Raw genomic sequence first — 22083 nt, 5'->3', positions numbered from 1 at the left:
TGGTGGTGGTTACGATGATTAAAAAAAGTACTGCTTTTGTAGTGATTAACTGTAATTTTACTTCTTCACAGGGATTTGGTGCAGAAAGAAAGATTCGTCAAGCTGGTGTCATTGACTAACCACATCCACAAAGCACATCATTAATCCACTATGATCAAGTTGGGGGGATTCTGGTGAAGGGTTCTGAATATCCTCCTCTTCATCCCTCCCAAAATCTGGAATACTTATTCTATTGAGCTATTACACCAGTTTTAACACCTTCCTCGTGTTATGTTTAAAAAAAATAAATAAATTTAAGAAACCATTTTAAAATTATGCACAGTTGCAGCCTGGAAAACTTAAGGTGGCGCCTTATAGTATCAATCTTAGGAGCTTTATTTGGTGCATTTAACGCAACTGGTAATTGCAAAATCCACTTCGCCTGTGTAAGTGAAAAATATAGACTGTTATCTCGTTGGCCCTATGAAATTCTGCACTTGGTATTTAGCATATACTCTACCTTCATTACTATCTGGCAAGATGTTCTGCCTTAGCACTCAGTTGCATTCTTTTCCTTTTCTTTCCTGTTCATTATGCTTTAATTCTGAGGACCATATGAGGGTAGAATATATTAAAAATTACAAAAATTATAAAAATTTGTATAGGCAAACCATTTCCTTAAGTTGATGGCCAAATGTTAAAATGTTATTTTTCATATCATTTATAATCTTGTCACAGTCCACTTAACGAAGTTTGGTTAGATTTCAGTGAAAATTATCTTCCAGAGTAGTTTTTTTTTTTTTTTTTCCTGGGATTAGGGAGGGGGGTAACTTTACTGCAATTAGTATGTATGGTGCAGAATTTCATGCAAATGAGGTGTGCCAGCAGTGTGGTAATTTAATCGTATTTAAACAAAAACAAAAAAAAAACGAATGCACAAACTTGCTGCTGCTTAGATCACTGCAGCTTCTAGGACCCAGTTTCTTTTACTGATTTAAAAACAAAACAAAACAAAAAAATAAAAAAAGTTGTGCCTGAAATGAATCTTGTTTTTTTTATAAGTAGCCGCCTGGTTCTTGTGTCCTGTGAAATACAGGCACTTGACCCTTGGTGTAGCTTCTGTTCGACTTTATATCACGGGAATGGATTGGTCTGATTTCTTGGCCCTCATCTTGAATTGGCCACATCCAGGGTCCCTGGCCAGTGGACTGAAGGCTTTGTCTAAGAGGACAAGGGCAGCTCAGGGGATGTGGGGGAGGGCGCTTTTATCTTCCCCGTTGTCGTTTGAGGTTTTGATCTTCTCTGGGTAAAGAGGCCGTTTATCTTTGTAAACACAAAACATTTTTGCTTTCTCCAGTTTTCTGTTAATGGCGAAAGAATGGAAGCGAATAAAGTTTTACTGATTTTTGAGACTCTAGCACCTAGCGCTTTCATTTTTGAAACGTCCTGTGTGGGAGGGGCGGGTCTGGGTGCGGCCCGCCGCGTGACTCCTGGGTCGGGGGCCCACGTGGCTGGGGCGGGGACTCGGACGCCCCGGGCGCCGACTGATTACGTAGCGGGCGGGGCCGGAAGTGCCGCTCCCTAGTGGGGGCTGTTCATGGCGGTTCCGGGGTCTCCAGCCTTTTTCCCAGTTGTTCTAAACCAGTCGGAAGCGGAGGCAGCGAAGTTTGAGGTAAGGCCCTGTTGTGTTTAGCGTTCGTCTTTGGCGCAAAGAGGCAACTCGTTGTTGCCAGGAATCGAACGGAACCTGCAGGCTGGAGACAAAGGCCCTTGGGCGGGGGTCCTTCGTTTTGAGCGTTCCGGGGGAGATCTTTGAAGACCGGCGGGGTAGTAAGACGAGGAGATGGCCAGGAGGCTGCCCCACCGGAGCGGAGAAGACTTGGGGGAGGAGTAGGAAGAGGGGTTTCCTTTACCTTAGGCTGAGGGCGGGGCCCAAGGGCTGTTGAAAAATACCGAAGGGTGGGGGTAGTAGCCAGGAGACTAGCCAGAATTCTGAGGCCCGCAGTAACCTGCCAGTGCTTTTGCACTCCTGAAATCACTGAGAACCAAGTGGAGGGTCACGTGTATGGAACCCACATATTTCAAACTCGGGCTTTAACTTACTATTGATTATAGAAAGCTTTGAAGTACTGTGGATGTGACTCGCCAGTTAACCCTGATTGCTGCTTTCTCACAGGTTCTCGCTGGTGTGAAATGACTGAGTACAAACTGGTGGTGGTTGGAGCAGGTGGTGTTGGGAAAAGCGCACTGACAATCCAGCTAATCCAGAACCACTTTGTAGATGAATATGATCCCACCATAGAGGTGAGGCCCAGTGGCAGTGTGCTGACCCTACCTCTGGCTTTTGGCTCACCCTTACCCCTATCCTTTAGCTTGCTGTTTAGCTAAAGGAATAATCAGGAGACAGAAGTAAACGTTATTTTGGGTACTGCGTTCAGCAATACAGTAAAGCTTTCCATGTTTGTGGAGAAGAGTTCATTTTTATTAGCTGTTAGAGTTTTTCTAAAAACTTGACAATTTAGCAGTTTAATAAATTGTTGCATACTCGTTGAACTCCTGTATGACAGCTCTATTAAAAAGAAACCAGCGGTGGGAAGAGTGACTGAGTAATAGGATGGAGATAAAGGATTCAGAGATCTAGATAGTCTGCAATTTTCATTAAAAGTTGAAGCAGCTGAGACTGGGCTGGAGTAAGAAAGAACATGAGATTTTGAGTCACTACCTACATTTTTTTCAGTCCGTGTTGGCAGTTTATTTAGTTATGTTATATTGAACAAAACACTTAAACTCTCTGAGTCTCATTTTCTTCGTCTATTAAATTATTATAAACATGTCCTGCCTATCACACACAGGGATGTTGAGAAAAATCAGTATGTTTAAATTTTTTGTGAGTCCACGTTCTAGATTGGCTTGAATAAATGGCATCTAAGGTCCTTTAAAAAAGGTTGTGTAATTTTATTCAATTTAGAAATGTCTGACTAGAGATTTTTTATTTTAATCCACATCCTGGTCTTCCTACCCTCCCCCCACCAGCTGGCTGGTGAGTGTTTAATGGAAGCTAACATAGCCATTATTAAAAATTAGTAAGTCCTCGGCAAAATTTTATTTAAGCTAAACAGCTTTAGTGTTAATAGTTAGAACCTTTTAATATTTTGCTGAGTTTTAGTTATTGAAGGGTAACATACATACAGTAAAATTCACAAGTATATCTACAGCCTAGTGACTTAAAATTTATATTTTAAATACTTCCATAATCACCACTCAGAAATATAGACCGTTTCCAATACTCCAGAGAGTTCTCCCATGTCCCTTTCCAGTCAGTAAACCCCCACACTGCCAGGAAATAACCACTTCTCTCTGACTTCTATTAACCTAAGTTAGTTTGACTCAAACCTACCTTATAATTTTAATTTTGCTCATTTCCTCGAACACTCGTACACTTAACCATATTTCATACTTCAGGCAAGTTTTGGCAATGTGAAGTCTATGTTAATTTGAAAGTATATTATAGTCCCACAATGAAGTTGAGAGGCACTGATCAATGAACTGGGAAACCAGCTCGCATTTGTTTCTGGAGCTAGATCTTTACCAGGTGTGATGGGTTGTTTTCTTTGAACTGAATTCCCAAAATGTAGGTATCAAAATACAAGTAAAATTTTTGCCTTAGAGGCAAATTGAAACCATGTATATATTCTATGCATGTCTGTCTTTCTAAGGAATTATAACTATATACAGTAAAACCTTGGTTTGCGAGGTTAATTCGTTCCAGAAACATGCTTGTGATCCAAAGCACTTGTGTATCAAAACGAATTTCAAGAACCATTAACCAAGTTGTGATCGTGTGACATTCGGCATCACATATTGCAAGACATTGCTAGTTAATAAAGTTAAAATTTAGTATAAATGTTTGCTCGTCTTGCAGAACACTCACAGAACAAGTTACTTGCAATCCAGGGTTTTACTGCACCTTGTTTGGAACCTTTAGGAATTTGATTCCGGAATATTTTCCAAAGGTAAAAATCCACTATGATGAGAAAAATATTTTGGTGTTATAATTTTGTCTGAAATGAAAAGTATTTGTGTGTTTAGTTATAAACACAAATGATACTGTGTCCAAGGCCTGGTATAACTGGTGGAAGTATGTTTAGAATTTAAATGTACAATAAACAAGAAAATTCCAGTTTATACCTTGGTAAAATAACACCTTGAATGCTAATCTCTAGTCTAACTGCTGTATAGCTGTCTTTTGAATTACCAAGCTTTTTTTATCTTTTCCAAGAACAGAGTGACCACATTTTCCTTTCTGTAGGCTTTTTTCTTAGGGTGACATTAAGTACGTTCTGTTTGTGATTATATATTAGGAGTTTGAGGGACAGAGAGATGGAAATAAACTTAGGAAGGAGCTTATCTAACTTTGGCAATAGCATTGCGTACCCTGTGGTTTCTAATAAAAATGAAATCTTCCTCTCTCCCTGCCGTCTCCCACCCTTCGCACCCCAGGATTCTTACCGAAAACAGGTGGTTATAGACGGTGAAACCTGTCTGTTGGACATACTGGATACAGCTGGTCAAGAAGAGTACAGTGCCATGAGAGACCAATACATGAGGACAGGCGAAGGCTTCCTCTGTGTATTTGCCATCAACAATAGCAAATCATTTGCAGATATTAACCTTTACAGGTACTAGGAGCATTATTTACTCTGAAAGGATGATTGATAAGTGTGTTCTGAAGCTTTGTGAGGGGATGAGGATACCACACTAGGAAAGATAGCATCTTTAATTATGAAGAGAGTTGGTTTTAGGTTGTTTAACATTGAGGATCTGGGGTTACAACTGGAAGTTAATATTGTGACATATTTTACATAACGCATTATGGCTGGAATGTGTGATAATACTTAAATGAAGCTTCCTAATGGGATGATTCAGGACCACAGGTGGTGTTAGAGATCCCACAGGAATTTCAGAGATGAAAACACCTCTGAGAAGCAGTCGTCAGTATGTGACAGAAGATAGAAAATGGTAGGAAGAAATGAATAGGCAGTAAAGAGAGATGAAAGGCGGTCTTTCTCAATAGAACCATAAAGTTTCAAAGCTCAGTCAGACCATAAAAAATTCTGGCACAACATTCTTGTTTTACAGAATCAGATATCGAGTTCAGAAGGTGTTTTGTTAGGTTTTTAGAGTCATGGTGGTTATTAGTAGCAGAGCGGGACCAAAAACCCAGGGCTCCTTTTTCTTAGCTCCATGTTCTTTGAGCAGAGTAATAGAACAGGTTGAAACTTGGCTCCATCATCCATTAGCCATGGGACTTCAGGGCAAACTACGAAATGGCTGTGATGCAGTTTCCTTATCTATAATATGGAGGTAATAGTACCTACCAAGAGTTGTTTGGAAAATTAAACAAGATAATATAACATGTTAATCGCCCAGAAAAGTGCCTAGCACATGGTCAATGTGAGTGTCCTTCCTACAGCCTACAGGCATATTATACTCCATCCATTGAAGATGTCTGCTCATGGAAACAAACTAGTCCAGAAAAGTCACTCAGTAGGGAGAGTGGTTCGTTGGTTTCTTTCTTTCTTTCTTTCTTTCTTTCTTTCTTTCTTTCTTCCTTCCTTCCTTCCTTCCTTCCTTCCTTCCTTCCTTCCTTCCTCCTTTTCTTTCTTTTGTCTCTCCCTCTCTCTCTTTCTCTCTTCCTCCCTCCCTTTTTCTCTTTCTTTCTTTCTTTCTTTCTTTCTTTCTTTCTCTTCTAGAGAGTGGGAGGAGGGGAGGGGCAGAGGGAGAGAAAGTGAATCTCAAGCAGGCTCCACCCCCAGCACAGAGCCCCAGTGCAGGGCTTAGTCTCAGAACCGTGAGATCATGACCTGAGCAAAATCAGGAGTCAAGACACTTAACCAACTGAGCCACACAGACACCCCAGAAACAAACTAGTCCAAAACTGACTTCGGTGGGGTTTTTTCTTCTTAAACCTGCTCTGCTTTCCATTTGCTGTCTGGAAATAATAGCAATGCATAAGAAAATGTCCAGTACTTGGCAAGTACCTAATGTTGAATTTCTAGAAGTCATTTTTCCTCTTACGCTGTCTTGTCTTATATCATCCTTTAAAATAGGCTACTGCCGTTACTCCAAAGGTCAGTTCTGCAGATAGCCAGTGTAATGAATTTTAGGTGCATGATTGTGTGTGTACCCAAGGGTAGAGTCTGGAGTAGTGCTGTGCAGTATGGTAGCTACAACCTTACGTGATTATTTCAGTCAATTAAAGTTAAATATAATTGAAAGCTCAGTTCCTTGACCACATAACAACTGACTTCTTAAGTGTTCAACAGCTACATATGACTAGTGGATATAGTTGGACAGCACAGATAGAGAATATTTCCATCATCATGAAAAGTTCTGTTGGACAGTATTGGTCAAGAGAAGCTAGAGCAGTAGTTTCCAAACTGCTGTGTGGTGTGTCTTACATGTCACTGAAAGGAGTGCTGTAAGTTGGGAGTTCCCAGATCCTTTAGTCCCCCTTTAAGAAGAGCACTTCTGGTGTTTTCTATCTTATATCTCGGACTTCCAGCGATAGTATCGTTTGAAGAACGATACTAGATGGGTGTTTGGACATCACCCATCTAGAGAAGTGGATAGACTGTCTTTCATTAAACACTGTCACTCTCAAGGAAACTTCAAAAAGTTATTTTGAAGCAGTAAGCTTTACTTTTTATACTTTAGATCTTAATCTAGAGTATGATTTCAGGTTGCCAATTAAATCCAGAGCCAAGCTCTTTGGAGAATCAGGGAGCGTAACAGGTGTATGCGTCAAGGTAGAATAGCCATCCATTTCCACTAGAAGGTGAACCAGTACTTGGCTGCCTTATGGCTGCTGCATCAAGTCTAAACCAGTCCACTGTTGTGCATGTTTTTTTATAATTAAACCAAAAGACCATTAGGCATCTTCTTTTATAATCCGTGGGGGGGAAAAAGTGAAACTCCATACTAGATCAATACTAGAAGCTAACAGGCCTAGATAAAATTGGTTAGATTCTTTTTCCATCTGTTCATTTCTTCCTAAAAACTTACTCTTAGGTAATGATGATATGTTCCTTTTTTTTTTTTTTTTAGGGAACAGATTAAGCGAGTAAAAGACTCCGATGATGTACCTATGGTGCTAGTAGGAAACAAGTGTGATTTGCCAACAAGGACCGTCGACACAAAACAAGCCCATGAACTGGCCAAGAGTTATGGGATTCCATTCATTGAAACCTCAGCCAAGACCAGACAGGTACAGCAGAGCTTTGAACACCTGGCAAGCATTCATTTAAGGCAGAAAAAATTTGATTACTAGAGATAATGATCTGCATTCTTTGTTGTTATGGAATTTTTTGTATTTTATTATTTTTTTTAATCCTTCGTTTAAACCCCAAATGAACCGATTAATATTTTGGTGTGGCATTTTAGCCTCACGTTAATATGCACAAATATTACTAAAATGAAGACCCTTGATTAAAATTAGTTACAAACATTAGACCTTCCACCATCAACACCAGCCAGTATTTAGGGATTTTGCTCTCCTGAATGGAATCTTTAGATCTGGTCGTTCTCTATGTCCCACGTTACCCATTTTCCTGTGCTTGAGTATAATTTTTCAAAATTTACCATTTGTATATATCAGTCTGTTGATGTAATTCAATAAAAATGCTAAATTTGGTGTCCCCAAGAAATACAAATGAGATAGTTCATACCTTGGATCGTGTCTATTAAGCCGTCTTTATCATTCTCTTTTACAGGGTGTTGAAGATGCCTTTTACACACTGGTAAGAGAAATACGTCAGTACCGAATGAAGAAACTCAACAGCAGTGATGATGGGACTCAAGGTTGTATGGGGTTACCGTGTGTGGTGATGTAACAAGGTGAGCATGCGGTCTCTTGGCATCATAATCATAAATTTTATTATTTAGCATCAGGCAGTTTGGAGGAGATTGCTGTTATTTTTTCTGTGTTGCTATTTGAGAGTTTCTACTTGCTCACAGCTGTAAAATATTTTCCTTATGGCACCCTTTCTGAGAGTACTTTTAAAGCGTTTAAGTATTTTATAGACATCATTACACTTTCAATAACAGTAGAAACCAGAAGACATTATTATGAAATGTATGCCTACCATACCATATTCTTGCACTGATTAGGAATTGGAAGAATCACTACATCAAAACTAGATTATAATGACATGGTGTGTGTTCTTTTCTTATAGATACTTTTAAAGTTCTAGCATCAGAAAAGAGCCACTGTCAAGGTATGACAAGCTTGGAAGCGAATGTATTATCGTTCATGTTGATTTCTTAACCATGTTTTTCTCATAATCTCCGTGTGCCATTTATACAGATTCTGTCTTTATTTTAGCTGCACTGACACCCTGGTCCTGACTTCCCTGGAGGAGAAGTGTTCCTGTTGCTATCTTCAGTTTCACAAAGAAGCGCCTGCTATTTCCCCAACTCTCCGTAGATCAGTACATTATTCTCTGTTTGAGAAGTTCTTCGAATAACTACCTCCTCACTTGGTTGTCTGACCAGAGAAATGAACCTCTTGTTACTCCCCACTGTTTTTCCACCCTGGTTCTCCCCCAGCACATATAAACAAACCTCCCAGGTTTTTCATCTGAAAAGTAATTCATGCTCTGAAACAGAGAACCAAACTGTAGACATGAAATTCTGTAGGAAACAATGTCTTGAGCTCTAAAGTAGCAACTGCTGGTGACTTTTTTTTTTTTTTTTTTTTTCCTTTTTACTGTTGAACTTGGAACTATGTTGGTTTTTGGAGAAATGTCATAAGTTACTGTTTTGCTGAGTATATAGTTAAGTTTACCATTCGGTTTGTTTGTAATGTTATTGGCTATACTCTATACCTGGCATCTGCTCTGCATTCATAAATACAAAAGTGAATTCTGACTTTTGAGTCTATCCTAGTGTTCTCAACTTCCACATAATTAAATCTAACTTTTGCAGCAAAGTGCCTTTTTCCTAGAAGTGGTTTGTAGATTTGCTTTATAATACTTTGGTGGAATAGATGTCTCAAAAACCATTATACATGAAAATGAATGTCTGAGATACGTCTATGATCTGTCTACCTTTGAGGGAAAAATATACCGACATAATAGCAGATGCCGTGTCTTACGTGTATGAAGTTGGATTTCCAAAGACCTGATTTGGGTCTCTTCAAAGAGAAAGATGAAACTGGAAACAATTATGAATAACTTCACTTAATTTTTACCTAATCTCTACTTCGGGGTGGGGGGGCAGGGAGTAGGTCACCACTTACAAAATATATGCAATTTGTTTCTTCTAGCTTACTGATAATGAACTTCCATTCATATTTAAATTTAGGTCATATCCTAAAGCTTTACATTTGCAGGTGTTCGAAATTGTAAGTTTAATGCAGTTTTATTTAATAGCTATGATCAATGATTTTCAAGCCTCAGATGTATTAACGGACACATTTTCACTACGTATTATGATATTTTAAGGATGTATATTATAAATGCCCTCATTCCCCTTCTCATCCCACCGCAATGGCGACTTGGTTATTTCAGTTGAGTACAGCAAGGTGCTAATAGACCAGGGTCACAGTTTCAAAACTTGAGCAAGCCAGTTAGCATTGCAGAGAGAGAAATTCTTCCACATTTGCTCATTGCACCAGTAAACTCCAGCTAGTAGTTTGGCCAGATGCACACTGTTAGTCCTGCAAGGAAAGAAGAGGTCAGTTAGCACAGATCCTTTACCATGACTGGAAAAACCTGCCGTCTTGAGGAGGGTCAGCTTAGAAATTTTTATAAATAAAATCTGTAGACCATTTTTAGCCATGTGGAAACTCTGAATTAAACCAATATTTTTTCTCATTATTTTGAGAATGAGGATGCCTCAGATCAAAATTTTCAAAATTTTCTTTCTTCATGATGTCCTTTGAAGGGTTTAAAACCAGATGTTGATGAATTCATCTGTGTATACCAGATAATAAGCTGATGGAGTTTGCTCAGAAGAGAAGTAGCCTTTCTATAGAAATTGCTGTTTGAGAAGGGAGTGGGAAGTAGAACTGATTGTTAGTTATGAGGGTTTGGAGGTACGGCGTTTGCATTTGCAGATAATTTCCTGGTAATTCCAATGAAAAGGAGACTTGGATAACTTTTGATGAGAGATTAGTTCCCAGATGGCCGCTTCCTGTTCTGGTCTCTTCTGGTGTGTACTTACTGAGGTCCTCTATCTTCTCAAACGAGCTTTCATTTAAGGAGACTCCACACTGTCTCTAAATGGATTCAGAAGAGGGCAAGAACCTGCACTGTGCCCAGAGCGAACAAGCCCAGAGAGTTGTGTTCCTTAGTGTTAACTTTGAGAGCTTTCACATACTGTCAACAGCTGTAAATAGAAACTCCCGCTGCTGGGTTTCTGCTCCTTTTGGAACATTGCTGTGTGACTTTCTTGAGGCTAGATGGAGTCTTGTCACCTCAGCTGTCATTGTCTTCACCTCTTCCTCCTCTTCTCATCTGTGTGACTGACAGTATGACCCTTTTTGTAATATCAAATTTAGGGAAAAAGATACTCATTTTTGCCCTTATATGTATGTACCTTACAGTTTTTTCAAGTGTGTCCTAAGCACAGAATTATCTAAATGGAGCCAAAATTCAGACTTGAAAATGTTCTTTTAATAGCTTGTTAAGAAGTTACACATAGGTGTGAATTTTGGCACGATAGAGTGACAGACTTACAGTTAAATGCTGAGTAACTTCAGTTGGTGTGAAGTAAAGTGTGGTTGTTTAGAATTTGTTTGTAATTGCAAAGTTCTAGTTTACCTCAGAATCTGAAAAGTCTCTTCCCCCAAGTTAAGTGCCTGGCCAGCTGTCATGAATTACATACTACTTTATGTGTGTTTGTGTTTTAAGGGTTGCACACCCAAGAGTGTGAAAATAAGATGTTCTGTGTAAAGGCCACCATGCCTAGTCTGTAAATGAAACTGTTAAGTGCTGTATTTGCTCCAGCAGCTTACTCTAGAATGTTACTTGGTAATATAATATCATACTTCTTACAGTTTTCACTTTAGTGTAATAGGTAAAGTTATTCTCAGTATGTCTGTTAGCAGGCCCATGTTTAGTCTTTCATCATCCCTTAAACTGCTGTGAATTTTTTGTCTGACTTGAAAGCAAGGATGGAGAAACACTTTGAAGAGATATTTTCGTTTTTTCCCATTCCAGAATTTGTGAGCATGGTCATATTTTGCTTTTACATTTACAGTCATGAACTCTCAAGCTGGCAGCTACAACCAAGAACCAAAAAATGGTGCATTCTGCTTCTTGTAATTCATCTCTGCTAATAAATTATGAGAAGCAAGGATAATTAATTAGGGAAAATATTTTATTTAGGTGGTTTCTGTAAGCAAGAGACTATAATTCTTGTACATTATTTTTCATCTTCGCTGTTTCTTTAAGCAGTGTAATGTGCCACAAAATTATTTTTAAGGTGTTTCCTGTTAGGAATTGTTTTAAACGTGTTCTCATTATCAGAATAGTTGTAGATATGTTTCAGAATACAACTGGTGATTTTTAAAGGCCTGAGTACTGACCTAAGAAGCAACTGGATGAATTCTACTCTGGAGGGAAGGGAGGATCTCAGTGAAAGTTGTATGACTTATATTTCTGTGCCATCAGATATAGGTAAAAATACCAATTGTGCAATTCTGTTGTTTAAACAGAACTATTGGCCTCTTTGGCCCTAAATTAAGGGGCTGATATTTTAAGTTGACTATTTTATTGTAAATTAATCCATCCTAATTTTTAAAAATTTGGTTGAATGTTTTTCTTGTTAAATGTTTAAAAAATAAAAACTGGAAGTTCTTTGCTTAGTCATAATTCTTTTTTCTACTGAAGTGCCTTTCTTGAAAGTTAATATTAATTTTAGACTTGGCTTTTTTGTTTGTTTTTTTTAAATAAGTTTTATTTTTATTTATTTTGAGAGAGAGAGAGGGAGACAGAATACCAAGCAGTCTGCCCTGTCCTCCCAGAGCCCTAAGGCTCAAACTCATGAACTGGTGAGATCATGACCTCAACCAAAATTGAGAGTCAGATGCTTAATTGAGCCACCCAGGCGCCCCTAATTTTAGATTTTTGGATGTGACATTTGGACAGTGTTCGAAGATCTGAGTTCCTCATTTTATCTCCGTGTAAAATATGTCAAAGCCTGCTTTTAAACTCTTACCTTGGGGGTGATTCATAGCCATGATCCATAGCTATATGTCAAATTCTAACATAATAATATAAAGTGCTTGAAACTATCTTTGGAAATATTTTTTCCTGTTTTCACATTTACTGCACAGTCTATCTACCAACCTTGGTATCGTTAGAACATAGTTCTAGGAGCCAAAGAACATGGGTTCCAACTATAATTTTGCTACTCTGGCCCATACATAGTTTGTTCATTTGCAAAATAGGAAAGTTGAATTAGCATGTTTCAGGTTTCCCAACCCTAATTAAGGAGATACAGTTCTAAAAAAACCCAAACAAAAACTTCACACCTAGATTTTTTCACCTAACACTGAAATACTGTGATTATGAGGATCTTGGTTATTCTACCAAAGACATCATTTTTACTTTCACTTTTTCTTCAAAAGGGGGCAAAGAGGGATATTGATACTTGGCTGAATTAAACTTGAGAAAAGCAAATTTAAATGACAAAATATGTTTTTAGATAGGACTACTAGGACATATAAACATTTTAGAACATAAAATATAAGTGAAAAAAATTATGGGCTTTGTGTATCTAAAGCATTTGCACCTAAAATTGATCCCCTATGCCTACCATCATTTGTTGTTTGCTAATATTGGACCCGGTGGTAACTGAGAAAAGAATGTAGAAGAGGATGTTTCTGGATTCTGCTGATGGCTGCTAATTCTGTTTGGTAATATGAAGCTACAAAGAGACAAATGGTGAAAAAGTAGCGTAAGAAGCTTGTTTCTTTGAAATATGTGGAGACTTCCCACGCATCTCCGTGCTGTTAAGATTTCTGCCTTAGAGCAAGCAATACTGAAGGTTATTAAAAGGACAACATAGTTACATGAGTTATTTATATCCATAGATACATGTAAAGGGGCCAAGAGGCCATGCTAGTGATCACTTTGCAAAACTAAGACATTTCAGAGAGTATCCAACTCCTGTCATGACCCGAGGCCTAGGATCAATGTCCAGTATCCAAGTGGGAAGAATATGCTTTGTATTGCTTTAAAGTTGACTCTGGGCAATGAAATGGGGTCTGGAAAAGAAAACTAGACCTCTAGGAACATACGAAATACAGGAAACAAATACCCTTTTCGGTGCCAAAATGAGCATTAAAAGTTTAAGATTCATGAACTAGAAGGAAACCTGGTGAATTGATCATTCTTATCTGGAGAATTCGTATCCATGATTTACTTCACACTTGCACCAAAATAGTTTATTAACCTGCATGTTATTTTTCAATTTAAAAGGATGCACTTAGTCTCTTCTTAAAATAATAGTATAAATAGGGGCACCTGGGTGGCTCAGTCGTTAAGCATCTGACTTTGGCTGGGTTCATGATCTCACAGTCTATGGGTTCGAGCCCCGCATCGGGCTCTGCGCTGACAGCTCAGAGCCTGGAGCCCTGCTCCACATTCTGTGTCTCCCTCTGTGCCCCTCCCCCACTAGTGCTCTGTCTCCCAAAAATAAATGCTAAAGAAAAAATTTTAATAATAATAGTATAAATACAGTGTACCCTCAGTTTACAGGCATGTAGAAAGAGAACGAGACCTAACACTCACCCAATGTTGGGAGTCAAAATGATATTAAATGTTTCTAAAATGTTTCTAAAGATAGAGGTGGCTTCCAGCACAACTGTCTAATGGGGGAGGATGTGGTTGGAACTGAGCAGGTGCCTCCTAGAACCTTTAGGCACTGGAGCCTGAAATGTTATCCAAGTTAGGAAAAGAAATCTAGGATGGCTTCTGTGAACGCGATAAAACTGGCACGATGACCCTTTCTATTAGAACTACAGATGTGCAAGTTACACTGAATATTTAAGTCTGAAAAAGGAAATTTGTGCATTATTTTAAAACATCTTAGTACAAATTGATTCTCCACATTTACAGCTGAGACCCAATATCCCTGATGTTTTGTTTTTGTTTTGTTTTTTAATCACTGGAATGAAGTCTAAAGACCTCTTCAAAATTAGATCGAGAACTCTCATAAATTTATGCTTGTTTTGCCTGTGAATTTGAGGAGTCTGACATTTAACAATTAAAGTCCAAAATGAAACTCTAGAATAGCATATGAACTAAAATTACCAAGGTCTGTGCCCGTGGCATCCCATCATTCTGTATCTGGTGTGACATTTCCTCTCAGAGAACCACATTTGGATCCCACCGTGACACAGAGCCACATGCTCTAACAAAATATATTTGGTTTGTTGGCTCGCTCAATTTTCCTTATGACTTTCCTTCCCAATTCATTTCGCAAGTTTTTATTGAATACCTGCTATTGTGCCTGGGCACACCACTGCTCCGGACGTTTAGTAGCGAACCAGATAGGCATTGTTTTCTTATTCATCTTTTCTATTCTATTGAGGAGACATCACTAAAACAAAATTTCTTCGTTAGAATTTGGTGATCGTTTCAAAGACTCTACCCAGCTTTTCTGACTTCTCTGACTCCTTCCTGGTCTGAGAATGCTCAGGGATACCCAAAATGCACTAGAAACTGTCTCATGCCTCAATGCCACTTGGGGTTCTCCTTCTTAAGTCAGGTCTTGGTAGAAATGGAAACTATATTGCTTTGCGAGTTCAAAGTGGTGTCTTACGGACTTCATCTCATTCAATCCTCAAGAACAAGGTAGCATAGGAATGGTCTCCCATTTTGCAGGTGAGAAAACTGAATCCCCTAAAAATGGATGGATTTATCTTCATTTGAGCCCAGGTCTCCTGATTTTAGATCCCTTGCTCTTTGATTCACTTAGAAGTTTTCTTTTTTCTTTCTTTTTTTTTTCTTTTAAATGTTTATTTACTTTTGAGAGAGAGCACTAGCATGTAAGTGCGGGAGGGGCAGAGAGAGAGAGGGGACAGAGGATCCAAAGAGTGCTCTGGGCTGACAGCAGAGAGCCGAATGTAGGGCTCGAACTCACAAACCGTGAGATCGTGACCTGAGCTGAAGTCAGACGCTTAACCGACTGAGCCACCCAGGTGCCCCTGATCCACTTATAGTTTTCTTTTTCTTTCTTCCTTTTTTTTTTTAATGTTTATTTTTTGAGAGAGAGCAAGCAGGGGGGAGGAGTAGAGAGAGGGAGACAGAGAATCTGAAGCAGACTCGGTGCATGGCAGCACAGAGCCTGACTTGGGGATCAAACCTACAAACAGTAACCGTGAGATCATGACCAGAGCCGAAATCAAGAGCCTGGGCGTTCAACCGCCTGAGCCACCCGGGCGCCCCCACTTTGTAGTTTTCAAACCACGTTTCTCCAAGCCCTTCCAGTCCCATAAAGACTTCCGGGAAAGCCTGAGTGGGTGGAGCCCAGGCCTTCCTCCTTTGTCCCCCTACTTTAACTGAAGCAGTCCACTCCTGTCTGTTTTTCCATTTTAGGCTTTCATTCAAGATTTAATTGGAAGATTTCATAAGAAAAAGTTTAAATACCACTTGATGTCACCAATCTACTTCTACAACCATCTATCACCAAGTGGGGAATCACTAGGTCATACCCTCACGTCTAGTCCAGAACCCAGTACCCTCTAGGTACAGTCATGGTCATTGTACAACTAAATGGTGAGGCAGGATATAACACAGTGGTTCACAGGCCCCATGCTGCAGCCGGAATACCTGGGCTACCACTGACCACTAGCTGTGAGCCTTTGGGCAAGTCAACTTCTTGTAAAACGGAGGTAACAATAGTTCCTTAAAAGACTATTGTGAAAATTAAAGGAATTGATATATGCTTAAGGGGGGGGGGGGGAAGATACTTGAAACAGTACTCAGCACAATCACCATGGCATGGATCCTATGAACATGCCTCCCTCTCACTTCCAACAGAACCGCTGTGTGCTGTGAAGTTTAGATGGTTTTGTTGAAAGCAAATTGCTGAATTTCAGTTCCATTCAGGAGGCAGGAAATAGTCAGTTTGTCTCATGGAAAAGGATGAGTCCTATAAATTTGACTTCTTTATTTTTAGGCATGTATGGGAAATTATTACTGATAGGAAAATGAGGCTGAAAAAAATACCATAAAATTCCATAGGTTTGATTTTACGCCAAACTAAAACTGACTACTTAGGTGAAAACTAACTTACATACCTGTAACAGGGTAACAAAAACAGCCCATGGTTGCTGCTGGCAAAAGAGGTGTATTCCCAAACCAGAAGCTGTAATGAGCTCAGAACTGCTCCCACTGAGGAAATGTAGCAAAAGATTAAGCTGATCCTGAAAGTTCACTCATGGCAACCCTGAGCCCCATAGGCAGCTTTGGTAACTCTGAGCCATGAGTGACTGAGGGCATCGAGCAGGGTGGGATGGAAGGCAGGTTGGAAAAGGGTGGGGATGCCCGGCAGATTTCACAGCAGGGAGGGAGTTCTGCTATAGCAGAACAGAGGGGCTTGCTGGACAAAAGAAGGCAGGCGGCAGTGATCTGTTTAGAGCCGATTCCCGTAATGTGTCTGTCATCTCCTTCCTGTACGGACTCAGGTTACCGATCTCTCTAACTCAATGAAATACAAGAGATCTCCCCCTTTTAAAAATGTTTGTAAATTTCTTATTTGGAACTCTGGATGTTTTCCATTGGAATAATATTCTAAGTGATGGTTAGGTTCCCAGGTTGGCTCCAGCTAATGTAGTCCATAAGGTAGCTGAAATATTCACATTAACAATTTACAAACATGTTTTTAAATATTTATTTATGTTGACAGCGAGGCAGAGAGAGAGCATGCAAGCAGGGGAGGGGCAGAGAGAGGGAGAGAGAGAATCCCAAGCAGGCTCCATGCTGCCAGCACAGAGCCTAATGTGGGGCTCAATCTCACAAACCCATGAGATCATGACCAAAATCAGGCCAAAATCAAGAGCCGGATGCTTAACCAACCGAGCCACCCAGGCGCCTCTCATATTAACAATTTTTAAAAGAAAACAAAATAATATATATTTTTTGCTAAAAACTAAAGCAAAAAATAGAGTTAAATAAGACTAGTTTATCTTATATATTGAGGCTTGAAAAAAAAGCAAGCTTAATTACAGAAAAAGTATGGGTAAATAGAGACTTGTCCCATTGAAGGAAGCTTCTGAGGGTTTTCCCTTAAAGGCTGTAGGTGAGGACAGGATCGAGATTTGTTTTATTTCATCTTCCTTTAAATTCAGGTTTTCTTTTTCTTATGGTATAAATAACACTTGTTCATGGTAGAAAATGGAAACAAGCCAAAAGAAAAAAGTAAAAAATCGCCATCATCCCACTACCCAGACAGAACACAAATGTAAGTCGCCCAGGCGGTTTATCAATGTCTGTAGTGATATTTAAATTAAATACCTTTCGTTTGTTTACACAAACAAGATTATACTAGGTGTACATCTCTGTGCTATGTTTTCTCACTTAATAAAATCTTTTATTTAATGTTTCCTGTGTGACTATGTATTCATTCACATCACTAAGTTAATTACTGTTATTTTGTGATGATTGCACCATCCTGTAATCAGTCTTCTAGTTCAGACCTCTCAGTTCCTACTTTTTGGCTCTAGTAACGGTGTGGCTACAGTTAACATTTTTGAAGTACATTTTTGAGTACTTGTATAATAATTTCCTTAAAATAAAGTCATAAAAATGAAACCGTATCAATAGAGGAAGCACACTGTTGAAGGTTTTTTTGGTAAATATGCTGCCAAATTCCCTTCCATAAAAGCTAAAATATTATACTTTCACACCATTATTGTGATTGTTTCCCTATATATTAAGCATTGAGTATTATCAAGAAACTGGTTCCCTTTTTATGTCAAATTCACTTCAAAACTGTATGGGAAACAGAAACAAATTGCAAGTGATTTAAAACACACACACACACACACACACACACACACACACACACTAAATGTTAGAAGATACGCCATTTTAGAAATTCCTCAGAGTATAATGAATCTTATTTTTCAAAGCTGTATCAGGTGGAATTCACCAAAAGACAAGTCTCTTCAGATCTTTTCATTTTTAACGTGATAGTAAAGACTTCAAATCTGTTCTTCTCTTTTCCTCATTACTTACATCTACCACCTTGTGTCTGGACATCTCTATGTGCTAACAACTTTATATTCATTAACTCATTTACTCAGTGAATCGGGAATATTAAAAATAACACAGGGCTTTAATACCCCAAACACTATCCCCATGTCTCAAAATTCTCTCTCTCTCTCTCTCTCTCTCTCTCTCTCTCTCTCTCTGCATCCTTCTCCCTTCCTCCACTCCAGACTCAGAGGAAAAATCCCTCTCTTTTCTTCGAGTCTCACTTCCCCCTCCTCCCGTGTCCTTCAAGACTGGAACCTTGTTCTGTCCTTGACGTTCCATTCTCCGGTGATGTTTATATTCCTCCATCTATAAATATATTCCCTTGACCCTAGATCCCTCTACCTGTCTTTCTATTTTTTCTCCGTCCACTCTCTGACATTGTTAGGAAAGAAGGGTCTCCACTTCGTCATCTCCCATCCATTCCTCAACCCACAACCACCAAACCTCCTCCACTCCGATGACTCCTCTAAAACCTCCCTAACAGTTTGGCAGCCACAGAGCCGGGACAAGAGGTTCTTGAACTTGACCTGGGGAGCCAGCTGACAGCTTCCAGCTGCCATAACGTTTCATTTGCAACCCTGAAGCCATGCTCAGTATCCACCCTCCCTACTTCACAGTCAGTGACTGAACATGGTGAGGGTACTAGAGTGGGGCCAGTTTTCTCCCTACAGGACTCCTTGAACGGGCAATCCTTGTGGGGAACGCCCCGCTGGCCTGGCCAAGACTTTCCCAGACTAAAATCTGAGGCTCTTTCAAGTCATCCTCCTTCCTTCCTTCTCTCTTCTTATACCTGTCAGATCATCATCGCACCATGGTCTGAAGACTTTCCCTGCCTACCACTGCTCCCTCCTCTTTTATCCTTCACAGGCATTACCTTGAATGCAATAAATCTCTTGTATGTCTCATTCTCTCTGGGCATCTTCTTAAAAGGAGCTGAACTGACCCATGGTGATCACCCACTTTCCTAATCGCCAAACCTAGGAACTATTTTCTGTCCTTTCATGAAGTCTCACAACATTAAGCCCCGTGACTTGGTTTCAGATTGCTTTTCTCCCAAAGCTTCCACGATACAGTATCTTCTTCTTCTCCTCCTTCGTCCCCCATCATTTCAACTTTTTCTGTGGTCTTTTCTTTCTACAAGCAATCCTTAAACATTGGTTTTCCTTAAGAATCTTTCTATGGCCCTCTGCTCTTTGCACACGTTCTGTCTCAGGGCTGTAACTGATTATCAGAGTTTTAACCAAGATCATTGCTGATGACTCACAAGTATATCTCCAGTTCAGGATTCTCTCCTGAGTTCCAAAGCCAGATATCCAACTGCCAACCGGACATTTCCATTTTGAGGAATTAAGCCAAATACATTGGTTTGGGCTTTAATCCTATCTATCCTCTTGTATTATCTTCTTACCAATCACTCACAAGGAAACTTAAGACTTATTCTCAACAACTCCTCTTCCATCACCCCATATCCATTTTGTGGTTTGATAGTCTTGTCTTCAAAATAGGTCATCTCTGTCACTTCTGCTGCAGTTCTACGGTGATTGTTTCCATTTAAGCCTTCATCATTTTTTAAAAAACTTTGTAAAATGCTCATTTTTGAGAGAGAGAGACAGAGACAGAGCACGAGTGGGGGAGGGGCAGAGAGAAAAGGAGACACAGAATCCAAAACAGCCTCCAGGCTCTGAACGGTCAGCACAGAGCCCGATGTGGGGCTCGAACTCACAAGCCGTGAGATCAGGACCTGAGCCAAAGTTGGATGCGAGGTATCTAACTGTGAGGTATCTAAAAATCTACACTAGTAGTCTAAATAGTTCTGAGAAGAGACCTGCTCCTGTCTTCAGTTATAGAATTCTCATCAATAGAAATCACCTTGTTTTGTTTTCTTCCTAGCATCCATTACTACCTGAAATTACCTTATTGTATGTTGCCCATTAGAATATAAACAGAGGCTGTGTCTTTCTTGTTCACCACCATACATATGCCACTGCCCAGGACAGTGCCTGGTTAGGTTTGCAAAAGTTGAGGCCACACAACTAGTAAAAACAGGAGATAAGACTGGAGCCAAAGTCTGTCTGAAATTACCCACAAACTCGGTGTCCTTGAGTACCCAAGAAATATTTGTTGAAACAACAAATGAAGTCAGTGAACTTTTGTAAGTTTATTTATTTATTTTGAGGGGCGGGGGAGGAGAAGAGAGAGGAGAGAGAGAGAACCCCAAGCAGGCTCTGCACGGCCAGCTTGGAGCCTGAAGCAGGACTTGAACCCAGGAACCGTGACATCATGACCTGACACAAAACCAAGAGTCGGATGCTTAACCAACTGAGCCACCCAGGTGCCACTCGGTGAATGTTTTTAAATGGAGAGTGTAGGGGTGCCTGGGTGGCTCAGTTGGTTAAGCGTCCAACTTCTGCTCAGCTCATGATCTCACAGCTCATGGGTTGGAGCCCTGCACTGGGCTCTGTGCTGTCAGTGCAGAGCTGGCTTTGGATCCTATCTCCTTCTCTCTGCCCCTCCCCCACTAGAGCGCACGCACACACATGTTCTCTCTCTCAAAAATAAACATTAAAAAAAATGGAGAATATAGTGGTGTTTTATTTGTTTATGTTTATTTATTTTTGAGAGGGAGCAAGAGAGAGTGCATGGATGCATGTGAGCAGAGGAGGGGCAAAAAGGGAGAATCCCAAGTAGGACCCTTGCTGTCAGCATAGACCCTGACTTGGGGCTCTATCTCATGAACCATGAGATCATGACCTGAGTCAAAGTCAAGAGTCAGACAACTAACCAACTGAGCCAACCAGGAGCCCCTCAAAGTGATGTTTTAAAAAGATTTCATCTGGAAGTATTTTGCAATATGATTTGGAGGCAGTGAAAATAATTAAGAATCTATTGCAATCATCTGAATTTGAGGTGACTAATGATTTATGAAAATTGCAGTAGCTGCTAATAACCAAAAAACCTGAGTAACCAATTTCTAAAACAAATTTATTTTTCTTATATACAGGTAAGCCTTGAACAACATGGATTAAAACTGCCACATCCACTTATACACAGATCTTTTTTTTTTATAAATACTGTAGTATAAATGTATTTTCCTTATGGTTTTCTCTTCTTTAGCTTACTCTATTATAAAAATACAGTATACAATATATAACATGCAAAATATGTGTTAATCAACTGTTTATGTCATCAGTAAGGCTTCTGGTCTGTAGTAGGCTATTAGTAGTTAAGTTTGGGGGGAGTCAAAAGTTACATGTGGATTTTCGACCATACGAGGGGGCAGTGAGAAGGATGTCAGTAACCCTAACTCCAGCGCTGTTTGGGGGTCATCTGTTTTAGAAAGCCTGCAGGGGGGCAGTCCAGGGCTAATACGGCAACTTGAGGATATCTTCAGGGACCCTGGCTCTTTTCTTCTGCTCAGGTATTTCTTCACATGTGGCTTTTGTCCTGCTCATCACTTGTGTTACAACAATGGTTGATTTGCACTAACCCATATATATATATATTTTTATTCCAGAGAGGAAGAAGAAGACTGGCAAAAAAGCAGAACGTATGCCATGGCACCCAGCAATTCTGTTTATATCCCATTGGTCAGACTGCACTTCATGGCCACGTCTAGCTGCTTGGAGGTTTAGCAAACACAGTTGACTTCGGCTGAGTACGTTAGTGCCCAAACTAAAAAGGGCTTTATTAATAAGAAAAAAAAAGGGGAAATGACTTTTGAGTAGATAGTAGGGTATCTGCCACAAATGGAAGGGGAAAATTGAAGGATAACATATAAAGATAAGGATCGCTAAAGAGGAAGGAAGATTGGGGAAGGAAATGTTTAGTTTAG

The 22083-nt window shown here is 39.7% G+C and overlaps 2 protein-coding genes across 10 annotated transcripts in view; both read left to right on the top strand.

Annotated features, from left to right (window-relative positions):
* Positions 1–1396, top strand: part of CSDE1 (cold shock domain containing E1) — a 38577-nt gene extending 37181 nt beyond the window's left edge. For all 8 annotated transcript variants that reach the window (XM_043575920.1, XM_043575917.1, XM_043575916.1 and 5 more), the window contains one exon: positions 72–1396. In XM_043575920.1, coding sequence (XP_043431855.1) covers positions 72–119 — 48 coding nt within the window. In that variant the 3' untranslated portion in view covers positions 120–1396. The remainder of the gene's footprint in view (positions 1–71) is intronic.
* Positions 1397–1519: 123 nt separating this feature from the next.
* NRAS (NRAS proto-oncogene, GTPase) lies at positions 1520–11840 on the top strand. Of its 2 annotated transcripts, XM_043575922.1 has the most exons (7): positions 1520–1651; positions 2156–2283; positions 4480–4658; positions 7087–7246; positions 7752–7875; positions 8214–8255; positions 8363–11840. In XM_043575922.1, the coding sequence occupies exons 2-5, from the start codon at positions 2173–2175 to the stop codon at positions 7869–7871; spliced, it is 570 nt and encodes a 189-aa protein (XP_043431857.1). In that variant the 5' UTR covers positions 1520–1651; positions 2156–2172; the 3' UTR covers positions 7872–7875; positions 8214–8255; positions 8363–11840. The 2 variants fall into 2 exon arrangements, 1 of the variants encoding a protein (XP_043431857.1); XR_006296721.1 differs by having other exon boundaries at positions 1521–1651; positions 2156–4658; positions 7752–8255.
* The last annotated feature ends 10243 nt before the right edge of the window (positions 11841–22083 follow it).

Source organism: Prionailurus bengalensis, chromosome C1 (assembly GCF_016509475.1).
Source record: "Prionailurus bengalensis isolate Pbe53 chromosome C1, Fcat_Pben_1.1_paternal_pri, whole genome shotgun sequence".
Taxonomy (NCBI): domain Eukaryota; kingdom Metazoa; phylum Chordata; class Mammalia; order Carnivora; family Felidae; genus Prionailurus; species Prionailurus bengalensis.
This window is presented reverse-complemented; position numbering and strand designations above follow the sequence as displayed.

Excerpts from the sequence above, each read along its gene's own strand:
- NRAS (XM_043575922.1), top strand. The coding sequence starts at position 2,173 with ATGACTGAGTACAAACTGGTGGTGGTTGGAGCAGGTGGTGTTGGGAAA. Across the intron at positions 4,659-7,086 it reads GCAGATATTAACCTTTACAG|GGAACAGATTAAGCGAGTAA; the intron begins GTACTAGGAGCA and ends TTTTTTTTTTAG. Across the intron at positions 7,247-7,751 it reads CCTCAGCCAAGACCAGACAG|GGTGTTGAAGATGCCTTTTA; the intron begins GTACAGCAGAGC and ends TCTCTTTTACAG.